This window comes from Strix aluco, chromosome 5 (genome assembly GCF_031877795.1).
Source record: "Strix aluco isolate bStrAlu1 chromosome 5, bStrAlu1.hap1, whole genome shotgun sequence".
Taxonomy (NCBI): domain Eukaryota; kingdom Metazoa; phylum Chordata; class Aves; order Strigiformes; family Strigidae; genus Strix; species Strix aluco.
In genome coordinates, this window is record NC_133935.1 from 79256390 (window position 1) to 79278380 (window position 21991).

Here is a 21991-nt window from a genome sequence, read left to right on the forward strand (position 1 = left end):
CTCTGCATGAACAATCATAATTCATGCTAACACACTTACAGGAAAAGATGACAATGAAGTTCCCACAGAAATGACTATAAGGTGTTTGTATGAAGCATAAAAGTAATACAGGTTGCAGGCTACCCCAGGTTGAGGGGTGTAAAGAGGAGTTTTGCTCCCAGGGCAGACCATCAGATTTAATTTACACCATGCTGTAAGGTGAAACAGCCTGAAAAAGCATTGGGCCTGTATGTGAACCAAGATTCATCCTTCAAAATCTGTTCAATGTCCTCAGATGGAGCTCAGCAGTACGTGTTACTGTATTGGTGGATATGACAGGCTCACACATGGAGTGAAGGCCTAGTTCTGTGTTTTTCATGGGTCTTCTTTGCTCAGAGAAAAAAGGTTATATCCTGTGCACATTAATTCTTAGTACCTGTTTAGGTGTACATTTTAGCTTTTTTTTTTTCAATGTCAGCTAAACTGAGTCAATTAAACTAAAACAGCTTTGTATTGTTGGGGTACAGCTGGTTATTGTAGGCTTTCAGAAGGTGGAGAACTATCTCTAAATCTGCAAGACAAATAACCTCATATGATCGAGAGCAATTCAGGAAGGACTGTTTGAGCCTCTTTGCAAACACCAGGCTCCAGCTCACAGCCAGAAAGGCTTGTAGCAGGATAGAGCAGTAGGGAGCAGGACCTCCCTCACACCTAAAATTTGGTTAGGGTTCTTGTATGTTAGCCTTCATCGCCACATTAGTGTCAATATTGCTTGCTAAGACCTGTTGCCTCAAAGGGCTGGTCTGACATAGTTGCACTTTCTTGAGCCTCCGCAGAGGAAATGGGACTTATAAGGATGTTTACTGACCCACTGTCAGCAGCTGAGTGCGCTCAGGGGCCTTAGTGACCCTTCACACCCCTGGGGCTCCCCCCACCCTGCCCATGACTCAGGACCCCATTCCAACCCCCAGGGCCATCAGTCCCTGCCCCACTGAGGCTGTAGGATGCCATCTCCAGTCCCACCACAGGCCTGCCCACGGGCCCTGACAAGCCAGGTTCACCTGTGAGCTGATGTTCAGTCCCCAGCCCCAGGGAGGTGCCTGAAGCCTGGGGCTGGGGCAGCCCCAGCCGACCCCTGACCTATCCTGCTCCTGGGTGGGAAGGACAGGCCCTGGCTTCCAGGTCCTGCCCTGCCACCCTGGGAGCCCTCACTGCCCCCAACCCAGCAAGCTGCCATCCCTTGTGATTCCCTGCAGACATCTTGTGTGGTACCTCATAGTTCAACTACAATGAAGACATGCTTTTTACTGCCCACCAAGGCCTGATTTTATCCCTGTTGATGCAAACAGAACATTTTTAAGTCTCGTTCTAACAGATGTGGCAAGAGTAGACTGCATGCTAGTTTGACTAGGGCTGGTCGTCAGAAACTGGATTCCCTATATGTGTTGAAGAAGATATTAGCCTTCAACAAGAACTGTCGATACTGCATGATTATCTTTCTAGGTTAATATTGAGGCAAGAAGAGCCCCATTTCCTAAAGGGGTGAAAAACTGCTATGAAAGAAAGGGAAGCTGCTTTCTTAACCTAAGTGAAACTTTTTAATATGGAAATGGCTTCACTAGAGTTTTGGGATTTAGCTCAGATCATCCTGAAGTTCTCCAAAATGTCAACCTTTGATAAATTCCAGGATGAAAAAGTCCCAAACAAGGCCTGTTCCCCACAGCTTCTAGTTTTTCTATGAAGCTCCTCCAGCCTTTCATGAAAGTATTTATGGGGAGCAAAGAAGCTGGCTGGTTCACTAATACTCTGATCTACTTGTATCCTGTTACTGAGCATTCTGGGGAGAATAGTCCTTTTGTTTTAGGCTTTGGAAAAAGTAATCATAACTTTGCCTCCCATTAAATGTATGTTTGATGGGGAGCTCAGTGAATCTGACCTGTAAGGAAACAGAATAGTGTGTTTCAGACTTCACAAAGGAAACATTTATATCAATTTATAGCTGAGGCCGCCAAACGTGTTCTTCAGAGATGCGCTAGAATTACATATAGAGCCTCAAATACTGTAGGGAAAAGGGGATTTCATCTCTGTGAAAGCTGGCTGTTTAAATATGTGTGTGTGTGTATATATATATATACACACATGCATATATATATGTTTGAACAAGTAAGCATTAAACTCTGAACATTTCTTCTTTCTTCCCATTCAGTGTCAATGAAGGTTCTCCATAGACACTGTACATTCCTGGCAATGTAGCAAAGTAGTAACAGAGGACAATCAGTTTAGCTGTGCTCTGCAGGGAGTTCTAGCAAAGGACACAGTGTGGCTGCATCCAGAAACAAGGGTCTTCCTTTGTGAGTGTTTATAATCCATGCACTGGACAGACAAAAAAAAAAAAAATTACTCTGGTCTTTCAGTTAGTGGATTCACGGCTTGCCATATCCATTGTGTTCTTGTTGTAATTGCAGACTTTTGTATCCCACTGAGTTGCCCGGCTGCTGCTGAGGGCTGATTTTCATTTTCAGAGGGCAGTAGTAACCATAAAATATCCTTACAATGTCCTTTTGAACTGGACATCTCTATCCTTGCTTTACAGGAAGGAACACGGCAAAGCTGAATGGATTAGTGATGATTAAGTGCTACTGGTTGTTTCTTCAGTTCTGTTTGTGCCAAATGGAAATAATAGTACTTTCTTTTCTCCACTTCTTGTCTGGTATATTTAATCCTCATGCTTTCCAGGGCAGCATTTGTCTCCTTAGCTGTTTGCATAGTGCTTAGTGCCATGGCATATTACTTTTAGATACACCCCCTAGGCACTTCCAAACAGCTGCTAAGTTTACCAAAGGATACAAGGGTATGTCGATAACAGACAGAACCTGATTTATTCTACTTGCTGTCTGTGCAAACCAGTTTCCAAAAGGAAGCAGCATAGCTGTACTAAGCCATTAGCATGGCACAGAGTGGATTTCATCAAGTACAGCAACTTCCTAGCATTTGCATGGCTTCCAGGCTGATTTACAGTTTTGTTCATGGGCAGAGTCGGTGGGGTGTGTGTTTGTGTGGCTTTATCTGCACAAGCCCATGAGGGTGTGCCAAAAGACAGGCTGAAGATAGGTTTGTAGTTTTCATTTCAGGCATTATTTGTTTGTTGTCTTCAAAAAGAAACGGTAAAAGCCATTAACAAAAATAGCAACCCTTCTGGCCTTGTAAACAGCTCATACACACTGATAGCATTATATTGGCAACAATGCACTCTGTACGGTCAAGAAAGTTACAGGGTACATTTCCATGCAAACAGTCAAGACAGCAAACTTCAAATATTTGGAAGAAATGTTTATTTAACAACTGAATACATGCTAAAAGAAATAATTTACAGCAGCAGTTTCATTACATTTTTTTCTCTCCAGTTTTCTAGATCCCATCTGAATTGAAGTGATAAATACAGAAGTAGAATTATTTACTACCCAGTGAGGAATGCGCTTAAAGAATAAGTGCATAACTTTGTCACCGATATAGGAAATAAACCACTTAATCACCTGTGTGGCAAAATCTTACATTTTAGTATTATGCTGAACACACCGAAATGGAGTACCTCTAGATAACAGTACTTTACACTGTACCTTTGTATCTAGTCAAAAATATTTACATCTCTTTTGGCTAATGTGTAGGTAGCAAAAACTGAACTATTAAACACATACCATTGATATTCACTAAATAATACATAAAAAGGATCAGTAAATGCGCATTCACATGCATTTAATTTAATTTAATTTTTTTACATAGTGACTTTATTGGGTCATGAAGATTTAACTCTGTTCTGCAAAGATGCACATTTTCTCAGTTTGATGTTATAGTTTAACATAACCATACAGTTTTTAGGAGCCATTGAACAATTTCCCATCTTCAGTGATCCATGCAAGTGCAAAGTCTAAATGATTAAGAATAAGATTCAATGCATTTTTTTTTCCTTGCAAATGGATATTTTCAAACAAATCAAAATAGATCTTTCTGGTTATAAATGAAATCCTTTATTTCTCTCCAGCTTAAACACAACTTTTTACTTACTTTTTCTAAGTCTGTAACTAGAGGTTTAGAGGGTTTTATTGACAATTTACAGAAATACAGTTTTTACCTTTATCTTCGAACCTTATGTTCCTTTAAACAATAATGACACAAATAGGGGTATGAATTTTACTGAAGCTGCAGGGCATCTTTCTGTACACGAATTCATTAAAGTTCTTTGAAAAAAGTCCATTTCACATCAGTAGTAAATGCTCTTTTAACTTGACCATAATATGAACTTGAAAATCAAAAATTTCCACTGATGGTTTGATCTTCTGCCCTCTTATTTATATAAGCAAATACAAAAACATAAACAAGACTACTCATGTCAGTGAGGACTGGATTGAAGTTTGCAAGATCTGATTATATAAATTGTCCAATTAAACTGCCAGGCTATGGTAAAAACTTTGCAACTTCTGTAATTTTGTTCCCACAGATTATCTTTCTCTGTATAGAAAAACATATCTTAGAATCCTGACTTAATTTAATCCATTTCTTCTTCAGGGGTGGTGAAAAGGAGATTTTGGTTTGGCTTTTTGCAGCAAGTTGCTATAGAACCAGTTGCTATGAGCATGGTAGAGAAAAAAAGTTAGATAGCAATTCCATTAATATGTAAAAAAAGGAAACAAAGTAATTTAGGGCCTGTTGAAATCAATCTGTAATTTTCCCACTGAATTTTCCGAGGTTCACTTTAAAACTGTTTCCTTTTGTAACAAAGAGGATTCTAATGACTCGATGGTACACAATAGCCCTATACAAAAGGCTGTAGTGTTCTGTAATTACAATTAAATAATTCCGCTGACAACAGTGCTCAGAAATTCATCATAAGCTGAGCTGAAAAGTTAATACGTCTGTAAAGGAAAGCTCATAATTGAACTTATGTTTTAATTCATCCCTATTCAGCACATCATGAAACCATGGGAATTTAATGGCATATTAAAATTCACAGGAGTCAAGTTGAACATAAGAGAGACTTAAAGTTACTTTAAAACTAAATTCCTAAGTGCTTTCCTAAATCATTACAGCCTTTTCCTTGTGTATTCAACAAATTTTTTGCTAAAGAATTAAATGACAAAAAATCTTGCACGTTCATTCCCTGCAAAAAATTCAAAGGGGACTAAAGCGACTGCGCTGTTAGTGAAAATCCAATTGTTATGGAGTCAAGAATACAAGGCTTCACTAATCAGAACAGTACTTGAATTAGTGAGTGGCAAGGAGACTGGGATGTATTGTGAGAGAAGCTGTCACAGCAGTTGTGTTATACTGTATCTAATAAGGCTGAGAGTGTAGTGATTGATAAATTAAATAATCTGGAATGAATAACAACAAAACAGATCAGTCATCAATACAGACACACTTTTATATAAAAGCTCCTTTAGCAAACTAAGGACTTTGTTCTATTAATTTTCCCCACAATGACATTACTTGAAATTCTGTCATTTACGGACTCTACCAAGATAAAATATGGGAGGCTGGAGAAAGATGATCTCAAAAGAACTGGACACCATAGAACTGGGGACCAAAGGCACATCTGTGCTGAGGTGAATAAATCCACTACTTATAACCCTAAACTGACACTTATGGTGCAAGTACATTGTCTGTTTTACCCTGTTGCTCTCCTGTATATAGAATAAGACAGAAGTGCAGGACCAAATTACCTGTTAGTACAACCTAGTCTTAAGCTGAACTTCACCAATTTACTACCGCAGCAGATTCCACCCACAGATAAAACCGTCCCTTAGATCTTAAAACAGAGAGCTGGCTTTGAGGTTACTATTTATGTGGCCTAGTGCTGGTTCTTTGCATTTGGGTGATCTGGCCCACAGAAAGAATGGAGCACTGAGAATCAGTAGTGTGGACATATTTCTACCACTGAGCTGGGAACAAAACTCCTTAAACTGAATGTGAGCTTTGCTCATGGATATATGACAGTCTATGAGCCACAGTATTTAAATATTAGCATTCACAAATATTTACGAACCAAGAAAGCAGGAGTGTAATTAGTAGAGGGTATTTTAATGCTATTTACTTTTTTTAATTAAAAAAAAATATACAACTGAAAATCAATGCTCTCCTCTTCATTGGTTCAATCTATAGCAAGGTATTATACAATTTGAATCATTTCAAATATGATACTTAGAAAAAAAGAATGCAGAAGACTTCCATGCTATACAGCGACTTTCATGTTAAAATAGCTTAGTTTTAAAATTGTTTTGAAGTTACATGTCATATAGATTACTGAGAGGGGAGGAGGTTAACTGCAGTGTGACTAGCTCCCCTGGAAGATTTTCCAAACAAAAGAGTAAAGCAGCTCATAATTGGAAGTTGTCTTTTTTTCCTCTAAACCAATAATTAGAAAGTACAATATTTCTAAGACAAAAAAAGTCTAATCTATTTTAGAAAAGAGCTAATGTTTGCTGCATATTTTTCATGGTACATTTAAATTATAGTTTTAATAAAATACATCTTTTTAGATCAAAGCTGAAAGAAGTCATCAGTAGTAGGCCAGTGTACTCCACATTTTTTGTTCTTCTAGATGATGGATGGCTTATGTTGTTCATATTTCCACAAACAATCTCATTCAGTATTGTTTTTTCCTCTTCTAGTACATATAAACAGGAGAACTGGTAGACAAAACAAGAACAAAATCCTTGTGTCCAATCACGTGTTTAGACGTTCATCAGCTTAATGAGTTCATGCAGTTTTATACATAAGTCTAGAAATGGTAGTGCTGATGATGAAAGCTGGGTTTTGTTTTTTTTTTTTTCTTTAAGATGACAGCATGAAATACAGCATTTTGTTTATATCTCAGGCAAAAGAGAAAGCAAAACTTGCCTGCTGAACACTTGAAGAACTTTTTGAGCAGTAAGCTAGGTCCGGGTGAGTTATCATCCTTGAAACTCTGGTCTTTCTGGTCTTAGAATCAGAGCAGAGAGGAAGGAGTTACTACGAAAGTTAGAAATGGATTCTTTTTAAACCTGGTGGAAATTGTTTGAACTTTCCACTCTTGTAAACATCCACATAATGCCATGAAAAAGTTCATGAATATTGCATTTTTTTCCAGTTATCTGTCTATACAAGTTTCTACTTGGATGAGGTTCCTAGAGGTAATGTAGCTCAGACACTCCGTGGTGCCCTCTCAAATTCATGGGTCCTCCTGTTCCTACCTTTTTTATTCTCTTGTAGGTGCTTCCACTTATTTGTATTCACCTGCGCATTGGCAGGCCTTTGCCGGCGCTGTTTGCGGTCTCTTTTCCAAACCTGCTCACAGAACTCATCCATTGTATTGAGATTGGGGTGATTGATTAACTGCATGAAGTCTCTATACCAGATCTTTTGACTGGGGGTCATGCTATTGGTAGCATCCTTGGTCTTGGAGGCATCACCATCTTCTTCTTTATGGAGCAGCTCTTCCAGGTGGTCAGTATCAATTACTTCCAGGGTCACTTTAAGCAAAGTTTGCATGAAGCCATGCTCCACAGCATGACAAAAATAAATACCGGAGTCTCTCCGTTGAAGACTTCGTAGCAATAGGCCCTGTTCTGTTCGGATCATGCGATCATCCACTTTTATCTGTATTGGAAAAAAGTGGTAATTTCAATAGTCATCTTCCATGTATGTGCAACATTATCCTCTAACCTTACTAGTTCCTTAGTCCTGCTCCTTTCAGATGGTAAAACCTGGCCAAAAATCCCCAAACCGACATGAATGGAAAACCCCTTGCTAGTCATCTGTAGTAATGGAAGGCTCAAATACTCTGGAAAAACTACTGGTGTACTGCAAAGAGTTTGGTGGATTAAGCATTTACTCCTTAGTCCCTACTGTTGCTACAAAGATCTGTTGCTACAAAGATCTGTATCAACTGTCAGATGGACTTGCTGGTAAGATTACAGAAGATGCAAGGCTATAACCAGCAGAGTACACATGGATGCATTCAGCTATATTACTGACATCACATTTATCATTATCTTTTAGTCAAGCCTAGATATATTTGTGGGAAATGTTCTCCATCTTCCTATTGTTCCTTACTACAAAAGCCTTTATACATAGAAGTGGGATCTGCATAAGTGGAGAATTTACAAAGAAACACTAAGGTTTAAATCTCAAAATTTTAATATTCAAAAAGCAGCTGTCCAAAGTACTGTATTTTTCTGAATTAATTAATATCTAGAAGATAGTTTCTTCCTTTGAATGCACATGTTGATACAAACAGAAATGGCACAAACCTGTTTGCTGCTCTCTCCACCAAGAATCAATTCTAAATAATTTACCCCTTATGCAAACAAAGAAACCAGCAAAAATATCTAAAGCTGCTAATGTAACTAAGTATTTAGTACATGTTCTTAAAAAAATAAATGCTTCAGGGTAGTTTGGGTATATTTACAAATACTTCAATGCAACAAATAAGTTTTTGTTTCCTAGCTTGATCTCCCTCCCTACCAGAGTAGAGTATCCTCTTAAGATATGTATGACCTAGCTTGATAGTGACATGACTTGAGAACCTGGCTGAGTAATAACATAAGAATGTTGGTGACAAGAGAAGGAGAAAAATAAAGTATCAGCTTAGTGTAATGCAAGCAGGGAAAGTTGGTGTCTTTGCCTCTATGAATATTGCTTTTGATGAAAAACATGTACAAGTTTTCATACCCTCGTGTCCACTACAGTTCCCAGTTCTCTCTATCTCTGTCTTATCTGCAGTAAAGTCTTAGAGTGCGTAGTACATAGGAAATGCTCCTGTTAGACTATGTTTCAGTCAAACAGTATAATTAGATGAATGCAGATAGAATTTTTTTCAGTGGCAGTTTTAAAGTCTTTGTAATATTTAAATTCAACGTAATCCTTGTATGATGCTTTCGGTGGCACTTAGATAGCATGCTAACTCTTTGTATTTCTGAGATATCTAAGGGAAAACCAGTGTGTTTTGCAGGGGGTCTGACTAGGGAGAGGATATGAATGTTTTATGATGTAACAGTCTGTAAAATCTATTAGAGAGCTTATGGGATTTTATAGTGATAAGAGTATGGTGAAGAACAACAGAAATTGTAAGATTCCAGAGAAATTCTGCTAAACTAAAATAGAGATGGACATTATTCTGGGAAGGACTGAGGTTCAACTATATCCTCATAGAGAAGACTAGTTGCATCTCTTTATTTTTTGTACTGTACCTCTTCTTTGCGGTCATCATTTTGCTTCTGGAATTGCCAGTAGACTGCAGCACGCTGAGATTTTGGACTGCACTCAAGAAAAGTGCTGCTATTCTCTACTCCATAGATAATCTTTTCCTCCAGGGTCTGACCACTTGGATTATCTGTAAAGCAAGAAAAAAAAGAAAAAAACAATTAAATTACCAGGAAAGAAAAATCTTAATTGCTAAGTGAATTCATTTGCTTAGAAACTGGGCTCCCTTAAGGTGTTTAAAGATAAAAACTTTAAAAGAAAAATTTCCCCATATCAGTATGCCATTTGGAAAATCTCCATTATCTCTATCTTTGTAAGGATCCCTGGTAGGATTTTTTTTTATACTTATTTTTGTATTTTGAATCCTAGCAGCTGTTAACATCACAGTATGTGAAGTTAATGAATTTTATTGCAAAATTTTGTGTAAATCTCATTATTATTTATCAAGGAAAATATCTAGGACACAACAAGAATTTTTAATAGCAAACTGTATGCAGTGAGAAAACTCTGGATGTAGTTGCAGAATGTCTGTAATGATGCCTCCTGGGCTCTATGATCATAATACTTTAGAGCAAAGTAATAAAACATGAGGCTATTTAAAAGTAGTATAATATATTTAGATTATATGGCACTGCAGTTTGCTGAAGCTGTTAATGACCAGGAATAATGTTTTTGAGGAAACAATCTTCAATTAATCATTTCCTCTCATACTGATATAATTTATGGAAATGTAATGAGGTTAATAAACCAGTCATTATGGGAGGGGAAAAAGAAAGTTAAATAAATTACTTCCTTTTGTAACAACAATGTTTCAAGATATTCATCAACTTGCTGGAAATATCACATAGCTATAGGACTTATACAGCATTTGATTCTTCTCCAATACCACAGAGGCTGTAAGGCATCATATTTCAACTCTCCACCTTAGCTCTTTAAAATGCTGTTACAGACTTAAGTGGCAACAGTACACTAATCCTGGAGAGTAGATGGGGAGGAAGGGGTTGGTAAGCTATTTAACACTGTTGATCTCATGGGGTTTCCTGTCTCTTTGCCATTATTTGTCGTTCTTTCCATTTTCCACTTTTGATCTTTAGCACTGTAAATCTTTAAAGAACTTCTTTTGATATGTTTTAACAGGAAAATGATGTCTAATTAAAATGCTCTCAGAGAAATCCTTTGTCAAGTTTTGTTTGCTTCCACTGTGCCTTTATCATGTTGGCCATGTTGTTTAGCAAACACCGGCTGTTTGCTGGATGACTGAGCCAAAGGTAAAACTAAAATTGAGCTCCAGGTTTATGTTGATACAGCAATCATATTTCATTCCATGATGACTTGCAGCCCTGAGAGAGGATGGGAGAGGGATGGGGGGCAGAATAGAGACTGGTGCTTGTCCAGTTCTCAGTAAGGAAACATCAAATGGCCTATTAACACTAAACAAATAGGGAATGTGTTAGCTTGCTTTCCTCTGCTGGATTGTGAATCTTTCCAGCAAGTAAGTGGGGTGCTATATAAACAACCAAGTGAAACTTTTATAACATCTCTCAGAAACCACATCCTTATGAAGTACAGCGTAGGGCCAGGAAAATGCGGAGCAATGGAGGAATGAATTAGAAAGCAAAGCAGCAAGAGAAGGGCAAAACAGCTGGAAGAGAATGTGACCAGGGGTACCAGTGGGAAGGTCTGAGATGGAGCATGGTTGAATTTGAGTCAGTGAAACAGAGGAACTGGGAGTATGTGAAGAGATTAACTGAATAGAACTAGAAGTGATAAAATGAAGATTAGAAATGGAAATTATTAGCTGATAACTCATGGGTCCAGACTGAACATTGTGAATGGCTGACTGATGTCCTGGCTCTTCTGTTTCAAGTTAAGTGCTCTCATTTAGGAACAGAATTCAGACGGCTGAGCAGGCAGCCAAAGATCCTCACTTAGTCAACAAGAGGCAGTTTGATATCTGAACTGGGATCCACAACAGATAGCACATGTAGGGCTGCAGCATAAGACAGTCAGAAGGAAATGTCTCCTTTTATAGCCTGGGACACATACGTTACTGCTCTAGTGATGTGTTTCTGTGAAACAGATTTACAGGCTTCCAGAATAAAGAATGGAAACACAGGGATTTCGCTCTGGGATGCATTCAATTCCTTTCTCCCAGGCTCCATGAACTTTGAATCATGGTTGCAAAATGGCCCAACTTCAATAACAGCAATCTGATAGTTCGGGTGCTTGTATTGGAAGTAGAGCTATCAAGTCAATCTCTTAAGCCTAAACGGACTTTGAGCTCTCTTCTCCCACATCCTAAATAGCTGATTTAACCAGCAGGTTACTAAGTAGGTGGCTTGTAGCACCACTTGACTATATTTTCCCAAACACAACATAGTCCAAGTGAATTATACAGGAGCAAAGCACATGTAACACTGGTCTCATCAGATCCAAGGAGACAGTCTTTTAGATCCTAAATATCAGTATAAAGGACAAAAATAGATATTTCTTTGGCAAGGGTCCTACAGCCCATGAGAAATAGCTTATTTTTAAGTATATAGAGAAGCATCTGCTGGAAAACTTAGGTATCTAGGTATCCTTAGAATCATAGAATAGTTTGGGTTGGAAGGGACCTTTAAAGGTCATCTAGTCCAACCTCCCTGCAATGAGCAAGGACATGTTTAACTAGATCAGGTTGCTCAGAGTCCAGTCCAGCCTGACCTTGAATGTTTCCAGGGATGGGGCATCTATCACCTCTCTGGGCAACCTGTTCCAGTGTTTCACCACCCTCATCGTAAAAAATTTCTTCCTTATACCTAGTCTGAATCTACCCTCTTTTAGCTTAAAACCATTACCCCTTGTCCTATTGTAGCAGGCCCTCCTAAAAAGTGTGTCCCCATCTTTCTTATAAGCTCCCTTTAAGCACTGAAAGGCTGCAGTAAGTTCTCCCCAGAGCCTTCTCTTCTCCAGGGTCTCTTCCCCAACCCTCTCAGCCTGTGCTTATAGGAGAGGTGTTCCATCCTCTGATCTTTTTTAGATTCTAAGTATTTTTAGTATCTAAGAAGCTAGTCACAAGTTTTCATGGAAGTTACCTTGAAGGTGGGTGCTCTGATGGCATTTCAAACTTCTGAGTGTTTTCTTGGATCTGGTCCATGGCATTCTAGCGTGTTAGAGATCAACACGGAAAGTGACAGAAGCCCCCTTTAAATTTCCTCACAGCTCCAGACAATATAGTATGGGTGACAGTCATGCAATGAGAGAGGAAGGATTTAAGAGATCCTTCAAATTCCATTTCCATGATTTAAGGGAGCAGAAAGCAGGTCCAGAAATGTCTATAAAGTTCATGTAATATTGCACATGTGGAGTGCAAGAAAGTAAGCAGAGTGATGGAATAATCCACAGGATCAGAGTGCAGCTCTGGGACTGAGGGAGAAACTGAAGAGACTAGGAGGAAGAATGAAAGTCTGGGAAGTTCAGAAGAGCAGCTGGAGGAATTAGAAAATTATAGAAGTCATGAAGTTGGTTATGAAATTCAACCCAAAATCCTGCCTGAGAACTGTAATTCCCAAAATGAACCCAACAGCAGTATCAGTTTACAACCCTGATAAATACATAATTTCTGACATAACCAAAGAAGTATGAAAGGCTAAGTACTTACACCAAGATTGCTTTGTAGATGAATGAATCTCACTATACAGTTAAATTCAGAGTGATTCTTTGAGCTTCCCTTGGGATAAATCACCTAAAAACTGGTGCCTCTTTGTTTACAAGTTCTTCAAAAAAGAACTTGATTGATTTCTTGATAGCACTAATATGCTGTGCTTAAAAAATTTGTCCTTTAGCTGACACAAAGGTGACCATGCTTTTAGATTTAAGCATTAATGCCTGGTCAAATGCCTGTACAGCTAAGGATCCTCAGTTCCCTCTAATGCTGTTGTGTAGTCATTTTATACTATTTCTTACACATTTACACAAAAGGGTAACTGAAAGAGCTGCCTAAACCTTATTAAAAGCATTATTGCTTCAGACTGATATCAAAGTAAGCTTCTGCAGTGTCTTTGAAAGTGAGATATATAGTAAGAAATTGTTCTTGTTTCTGCTGGTTCACGTGGAGAATCGACTGGCAGTTACTGCAAAGGAATGTATAGACAAGTAGTAAATGATTGCTGGAGCTTAGTTTTGACTATAGACAAACCCAATTCTTCATCTGTTGTCCAGGAAACTATGAGTCATAACCAAGGAAAAACTTGGCATAAGTTGGCATAGGAAGTTTGTGGCCCATGCAGCTGCCTCTACTATGCACAATCATGTGTAAATGACAAGTAAATATAGGATAATTTTATACATTTACAAGTCAGAATTAATTCAGAGAAAATTTCACTCAAGAGCAATATAAAGTATTTTGACAGTGTTTCCTTAAAGTCTAGGACCTAAAACTGCATTCCCTCAGTATTTTTTGTAACTTACTAATTATTCTAATCATGCTGTCTTCATTTCACTATTAAGTAAAATTTACAGTGGTATCTTGTCTTATACTTGCTCTGCTCATTTTGACAAAGGTGTATTAAAGCTCCTTGTGATCAGGTGTACTATGCAATAGCTTCTTCCTGACCTTGAGTTCTTATGATTGTTGTAATGAAAAAACTGCGCTGGATTACTCTCTTCTCTTTGGACAGAAGATATCTTTTGGTACAAATACGTTTACCAAATATGGGAAGATATAAAAAACAAAGTGTTTTGAAATCCTTTTCTTGTCTATGAAGATAAAGAACAGACCTATAGTTGTTTAAAGCACAGCAGGCAAGTACAAGAGAACGTTAAAAAAACTGGACATGTGGTAGCCCAGATCATCATTTTACTCATAAGTAAAATGTCCATATAATAAAAAGGTAAAGCTAAGACATGCTTCTGCTGGTAATAAAACCCATGTTTAGTGCCTGGTGAAATTTTCCTACTGGGGAACTGAAATGTCATCTCAACCCCAATATATGCATGTTCTCATCTACACTTTTTAAACATTACTAGATATCATGCAACTGGACATCTGTGAGCTTTCTACTAGTCCACACTGACTAGTTCAAATCTAAAGTAGTTGTGCGTTCATGAGCTCTCAAAACTTGACAATTGCATGTTGATGCACTTTTCCAAACCAATTTCCCCTCTGAGTAGCTTGGCCTGAGTCTGACAATCGAGAAATAAAAAGAAAACTTACAGTAATGTTAGCTGTGAGTTTCAAATGATTAAAAAGGAAGATAAAGTATTACTGAAATGTAGTGCTGGTGAATTATAGCTGACAAAAGTACAACTTTGGACTATTTATCATTCTTGCTATTACAAGGACCGAAAGGACATGAAGGTTTTGAGGTATCTCCATATTCAGCCACCCCTTCTTTATTTATCCCAGAAATCTGTCCCGTGGTTTAATTATTATTATAAATGTACCACAAACATGAGTAATAATTTTTTCCAGCAGAGGGAAGTATTGCCTAAGTGTTCTCTTCACTTATGGCAAAATGGGCATTTTTCATTCTCTGATTGAAGGTCTTCTGAAGAGTTCGGCAACAAATCAGTAACTGTGAGATGTTTATCAGCCAAACAATTCAAGAAAGGAAGATCTGATCAATACACTGTGAAAATGAAACAACCAACCAAAAACAAAACCAAAAAATGTCAAAGAAAACCCATGCTGAAAGCACATGGGACGGGAATACTGCAGGGAACATCCCGATATTAGGGGCTGCTAGTGTGGCATCTACAACAGACTATTCCATATTTAGCCAAGATAGTTAATTATGTGCTTGGTTATCATCCTATGTGAACTATATGAAGCTGTTCTGAAGGTGATATGGCTCTTTTCTGACATAATATGCCTAGCCTGATGGTATAGTATTATCAGGTAAGCAAAGCAGAGAAATTGAAATGCTTAAAACTTAACTTGAGGAAAAACAAAAACAAGTCTTCAGTGTCTGATCCAGGCCATTGTGAGCAATCTAAATTGGGATAATGATGTATTATATTAATCTTTCCCAGATGTTCAAGACAATATTACCAACAAAACATTCATGTGCTTCCTACTCTCCTCATACACAGTCTGTAAATTACATACAAAATAGTTGTACTTCAGTGATACCCATAACTCACCATGATGCTGCAGGTCTGAGCAGTGGGTAAGTGGGTCTCCATTTCGGATGTCTTGTCGTCTAGTACGTCTGCAAATACCATATTTGAAAACCGTTAGTGACATTCTCAGTGGCTAGCATTCACATTTGCCATGACTGAAGAGGAACAAATGGAACATATATATAATTACATAGGTCATAAGTGCACCTAAACAACACTGGGAAGGAAATCATATTGTTACTACCATATTCTGTGCATTATCACAATTTGTAGAATCAGACTTTACTGTTACAGGTGAAGGCTTCAGAAACTGGTAAATACATATGTCTTGCACTGAGCCTATGAAGCTTATTTTAACTGTGTTGGCAATTTTGATCACAGACAAATTCATTACTTGATTCATAGATAGAGGGACTGCTAAGGGATCAAAGTATATACAGTACAGTTTAACATGGATACAAAAACATGAAGAAGCTACAGCTTTTCTGCAAGTAAAGAATACTTTAAGTATCATGGCATCTTTTAGATAAAATGAAATGTTAGGATGGATGGCTTTGAAAGAATGTCCAAGAGCTGTATTTTCTACAAAATCTAAATTAAAATACATAGATCATTTCAGCCACTACAGATCTCACCAAAACATTTCTGATAAAACCTTTTCCAAAACTGTTACAAATGGTTTTGTCTTTAGAATAAACTCAATAAAAAAGTTGGATAGGAAGATTTTGAAATGTCATTTATTCCACCCTTTGTAGCTTGAGTCTGGGTTCTAGCTTTTATTACATGTCCATTTAATGTAGTGTATTCTTTTCCCAGCTTGATTTCCACTGGCTCATTTGGAAAACATATTGATCTGTGCTAAAAAATGTTGTATTTCACACAAGAAAGCTTTTTAATACAGTTTTATTTTGCATTTGTTTTTCTCTCTTTGTCTACTCCTATTTTTATGTAAATAGCTGTGACACAAAATTCAACTGAGCCAGAGAAAAGCGTTTCATATAAAATAAAGAAAAAAGAACAAGGCAAACAAAGATGTGTTTCAAGTGTGAGCACTTTACTTTAGGAATCAGAGAAAGCCTGAGGGCTTGCAAAATCAGAAGAGAACAAAGAGGATTAGGCTGCTGAACAATGCTGTGATTTCGGATTATAGCATCCAGCAACGGATATGCAAAAGTCAAGTAGCCTTGTAAAAAGCACTGTTGGTCACTCCCTTGTGACAACAGCCCACATTTTTAAAAAGCCATTGTTCTGCAGTACAGAGACCATCTCTCTTCCTTTAGCTAGCCCCCTTTGCAGACTCTCACTAACAGCCCAGCATCAGCACATACTAGGAGTTCTCACAGAGGCACCATCAACTGCACAGCTGACTCCTCTTGGCTGGAATATTTTAACCATTTTATTTTTTCCACTGAGAACTACTGAAATGTTAAACTGAAATTAGTTGTGTGAAGTATGACAACAGTTGGGGTTTTTTTGAAAAAACAATTCAGAATGTGCATTTTTTATATCTTTTTGAATAAAAACTTCTTTGAAATTACCCTAGTGAATTAGCATGCTTTAATAAGAAAGATCCTTCTGTTGATTGATATATGATTCAAAAAATGTACTAATCCTAATTTCAGATATCATCTTCATATTACTCATTACCAATGAGTATAGATACACCAAAACAGAAGGAACCATAACGTTTTGTTACTCCTTCCTAAATTTTGACATGTAGCTTATTTATAGGATACTATTTGCAGAGAAGAAGTCTGTGGAACGACTCATATTACTGTCAATGGAGTCTGGATGAGATGTTTAGTTAGAATCTCAGGAAAATGTCGCACTTATCACCATTGTATCAACATGATTATTTATGAAATATGAACCAGAACATATCTGCATGGGGTAAAGTTAAGTGGTCACACTACAGGAGCTCTGAACTGTCATTTAGACTTGTAAAATATACAAAGAAAGAAAAGTAAATTAAAATCATGGCTCATAAAAACTCCTTTTTAAAAAAGAAGAAAAAAACCAAACCAAAACAAAAACCAAGACCCCAAACCAACTATTAGTAAAGCATCTGTGCAATTGCCTCAGGACTCAACTTTCCCAATATTTCTGGAGCCTAAAATTACAAGGATTCATTATTAGGAAAATGTTGACATTTAAACTGTTTCCAGCAATGCTGATTTTGTCATACATGCATTCAAAGCTGGCTTGAGGCAGTGGGTACAGCAAATACCAGGTAAACAGAGAATCCTCTCCCCCAGTAACACAGACCTTTATTCTGCTGGTGCTGCTGCCAAGGGGGGGAAGTAGAGGGGGACAGAGGCTTTTTCTGAATGCATTGTCAGGATCCCAGACTCTTAGGAATTATTTTTTCTTTCATAGTGGCCTCAAGGAGAGTAAATTCTGCACCCCAAGGTTTTTCTGTAGCTGTGCAACCCAGTTTAGCCCCAGTAACCCTGCCCCTTAATTCCTGTAAGAAGAGGTCTCAGTCCCTTTACCCCTGATGGCAACAGTGAGCTCGTTCGGCTGTTTAATAAGTTGGTGAGATGGATAAGTAAAAGACAAAGAGCCCTAATTTTTCCATCAGTGTAAGCAGATGAATGACAGGATGATGTGCTCTGTGGGTCTTGAGATGGGCTGAAAGTAGGAATGGGTGCTAGTGAATGCTGAGAAAGGATGAGGTACAGGGATAACGATTAGTAGGGAGGTAGAAGAGTGAGTCAGTGATTCCTGACCTTACCGTCTCCTTTGAGTCAGAAGCAGTACTCAACCACAATCACTTCTAACCCTTAAAACTTTCAGATCAAATCAATCTTTTAGACTCTCCTTGAAAACCTCACAGTTCCCTCTCCTCTCTTTCCTCCTCTTCCTACAGAGAAACTCCCGTTGTCCCACCACTAATTTGAATTTAGCCCATGCAGCTGAGAAAATTTGACCAGCTCTTCTTTTGGGATGAGTTCAGTTTCTCCTTTTTAATTATTTTCTAAAGAATTTCACAAAAAGCTTGTCTCAGATTAACTCTGTTTCCTAGTGCAAAAACTGAACCTGATGTGCCGTAAGCAGCTTTTTGTTTTGTCACCAGTATTTGTTTAGGATATGTTGTAATGAAAACCTTGAAATTTTAATCCCCTCCATCTGAAAAGTCTGTGACACAAATGCCACTTCCCATCCTTTACCACATTTCATCTCCTGCAACAACCAGCAACAACCAATCCAAATCTGGAATTTGGAGTCCTGACATTCTCAGCTAAATATTTGCTACCATTAATTTTATGTATATAAGCCCTCATGTATATAAGCCCTTGGATTCCTTGTTTCTTCAGAAGTTCAAGATGTTTGGCATATTCGATTTAATGTGAGCACTTTTTAATCATTTTAGCCAATTTATCATGGGAATCTCAACACTACAGCAGTATCTGTTCTTATTTGCAACTGATTATCTTTTCAGTTATTCCTAATTTCTAGTTCAGTAGCTAAGAGCTGTTCAGCAACTAGCTAATATACTTTAAGAGAACGAATTTCAGAGATAAAGGCAGGCAAAGAAAATATTATTTTACATCTTCAGATCAGGCAAGTAGGACTTGTAAATTCTCTATAAAATTTTTATTTTCACTTGCAGAGTCTGTTTTCCCTTAACCTTTGCATTGCAACACCTTTAGCATCAGTGCAGAGTGAGTGTAAAATAGTGGTTCTGATCTGGTAGCACTTAGACACACATCAACACATACAAGTTATACTTTTGAATAATAACAACAATGTTATATATCACTAAAAAATAGCTTTTCATTCATGTCCAAACACTTTATAAATATTACATTTGAATTAGAATTCATGAAAATGCAGGATAATTTACTTGGACAAGTAGTTCTTTCATTTTAATATCAAGCCCCCACCTCATGTTAGAGAAAAGGGATTTTTTTCTTTTTGCTGTTTATTACTGAATATAAAGTTATGAATCCATTTAAGAGACAACTCTTTTCTGAATGTTCTCTTTCAACAGCTTTTTAAGCCAACCCAAGAGGTAGCAGTGTTCACTTTAAATCAACCAAGACTTCACATTGCTTGTAACTCCCACAATTATGGTTTTTTTGTAACAGAAAGATCTCCAGTCAACCATCCCATGACAAATCTCCAAAACCCTCTGGCCATATTGAGACCACCAGTTCAAACAAATAGCAAACCATGCAGAGATCTAAAACTGCACCTACCTCTTAGCAGTGGGGAAGTAACGTGAGCAAGATGAACCATCCCAGGCACAATAAGGGTCTCTCGCAAGGCAACACTCAGCACATGCTTTCCCATACACATCACAGCGGTGTAAAGGAAGCTGTGAAACTCCAGTGGCTGAGCCAATGTAGAGCTGTTGCTGTTATAAAAGTTTTTATAAAAAAATTAAAAATTTCATTGCCATTTTTTTTGCTAGGAAAGCATTAAAAAAAAAAGTTAGGTAATAATATGTTAGGACCATTACAAATACAATAAAGGATCATGATCCTGATGTACACTAAAAGAATGAGAAAAGAATTGTCCTCAGGATAAAAAAAATTGAACAGGAAAAACTTTGATTTTTGTATGAAGCTCTTGGTGGCTTCTCTAAACAGTAAGAAAAATTAAAGTACTCTTCCATTTTTTCTTTTATATTCAGATTCCTGCACTGGGAAAGCACTACAATCAGTGACAGAACACAATGGAGAATATGCTTTTGAATTTAAAGAAAAAGAAACCCACGTAAATTTCCTATATATGACATTGATTTGAGTAGGTGTGGGGGGAAACCTAAAGTAAATTATTTCAGACTGATGCTAAGATATTTCAGTTTGGAAGTGCTGCCATGCACGCAGTTCTTTGCATGTCTGATAATTCAGATGCTTCATACTCTTCTACACGTCACATACTCTAACTGAAACATATCTTTAATGAGGGGAGATGGCTTACTTTATTTTGGATAAAAAACAGTCTTGAGTGGAAGATGTAGCTCAAATGCAGACAGAAGCCATAAAGTAAATAAAAAAATGCGAATACAAAATGAACTACAGCTTTGTATGGCATCACGACAGACTATCTTGTCTCTCCCAATTTTCTCTCTGATATCAAATTCATGTGGTCCATTAGGGAAGTTGGTCCCCAGAGGGACGTAAGGAAACTGAACTACTGATCCCACATGAAAGTCCAAACAGACATATTTCAGCTTAGCACAAATTCACAAAGAAAACAAGTATGGCTGTAGTAAGTAAATACATTTCCCTCTGAGATGCAAAACTAGGGGAAAACAAAATAAATAAACAAAAATTAAATGGCATAATCCTTCTGTTTTGGAAACACTGACACTTTGGTATCAAAAGCTTAAACTCTGTCACTCAGCACCCATGGGGGAGCAATTAATACATTCGTTTTTAATGTCCAACTCCAAGCAGTCCCACCAAGAAAATAAAAAATTACATTTTTTTCTTTCTTAGAAAATATAAAGCTGGTGTGAAAAATAAGACTTCAGGAAATGTTACCAAAATTCTTCATCTCCTACACTGTGATGTCCCAGAGGTACCATTTCCAGGGAATTCAGGGATGGAAGGTGGCTGAGGTCACTTACCTACCAGAAATGATACCAGGATACCAGGAGACAGAAACCCAAATACGAGGATACCAGGCGACAGTAAAACCAAAAACACTCATAAAAAGTGTTGCGTTAACTTCTTTCAAAGACAGCAGCTTGGCAGTTTATACAGACATATTAATTGTAACAGAAACATCCCATGCACTTATATAAACACCAGTATTTTGTCAACGAAAATATGACAAGGAAAGCACCCAAAGGAAAATTCACTGGTAGATTGAAAACTAAGCCCTTTCTAAGCAGCTGCTTCCATCTATTACAGTGCCATTGCTGGGTTGTAAACCCACATTCTCTGGGCAAAAATCTCTGACCACACAGAGCTCTACATGAAACCTTAACTGTACATACCTCTGCCCAGTTAGTGTGGTATCCTTGAAAAGCAGATGACAGGCAGCAGACATGATAAGCTAATCCTCTCTAACTTAAATCACTTATTCAAGTACCCAGCTTAAGGGTATGTTCTGCAGTAAAAAGAGCAGCAATTCAAATCTTAGGCGACCTAATAATTTCTCATGGGATGCCTTTTCTCTTTACTGATTATGGAGGCAGCGCAGGTCAAATTAGAGCTTCAGTTAAGTATCTTAAATGTCCAGATGGTATTGATCTGAGTCCTATGTAATTGGGGCATTAATATCTATATAAGCATGTAGCAACGTGTGGTGCAACTAATATAAAAATCAACGCACAGAATACACATGGGAAAATAAGGAAGAATGGTGTAATGCTTTCCTGTGTACCTCTGTAACCAATTTCATTTTTGTCAAAAACCCCTCCCTGATTTCTAATAAATGTATTTAGACTTAAAGAATGACCAGAAACACATAAGGAAAAAAAAAAAGTGAGACCAAAATAGCGTTACTTAAAGACTCTATTCCTTGTAGATAAGTTCATAAAGTTCAGCCAGTGAACTACAGCATGTGTTTCAGGTGCTGCACAGCCTGAAGGCTGCTGCCCTGTTTGCTGCTCTTCTGATTATGGTTTTAGACTCCAGCTGGTGATCATTATTCTGGACACTAACAATATATAAATCCAGGCAGTATGAAATTCAGAAAATAATAACAGAATGAT

At 37.6% G+C, this 21991-nt stretch overlaps 1 protein-coding gene across 4 annotated transcripts in view; it reads right to left on the reverse strand.

Annotated features, from left to right (window-relative positions):
- Positions 1-3294: 3294 nt before the first annotated feature.
- The window catches only part of SEMA3A (semaphorin 3A), a 339853-nt gene continuing 321156 nt past the window's right edge, over positions 3295-21991 (reverse strand). For 3 of the 4 annotated variants that reach the window (XM_074827923.1, XM_074827921.1, XM_074827922.1), the window contains 4 exons: positions 19521-19678; positions 15340-15407; positions 9204-9346; positions 3295-7611 (listed from right to left, as the gene is read on the reverse strand). In XM_074827923.1, coding sequence (XP_074684024.1) covers positions 7156-7611; positions 9204-9346; positions 15340-15407; positions 19521-19678 — 825 coding nt within the window. In that variant the 3' untranslated portion in view covers positions 3295-7155. Of the gene's footprint in view, positions 7612-9203; positions 9347-12585; positions 12684-15339; positions 15408-19520; positions 19679-21991 lie in introns of those variants that run through there. The other variant, XM_074827924.1, reaches the window with a different exon arrangement.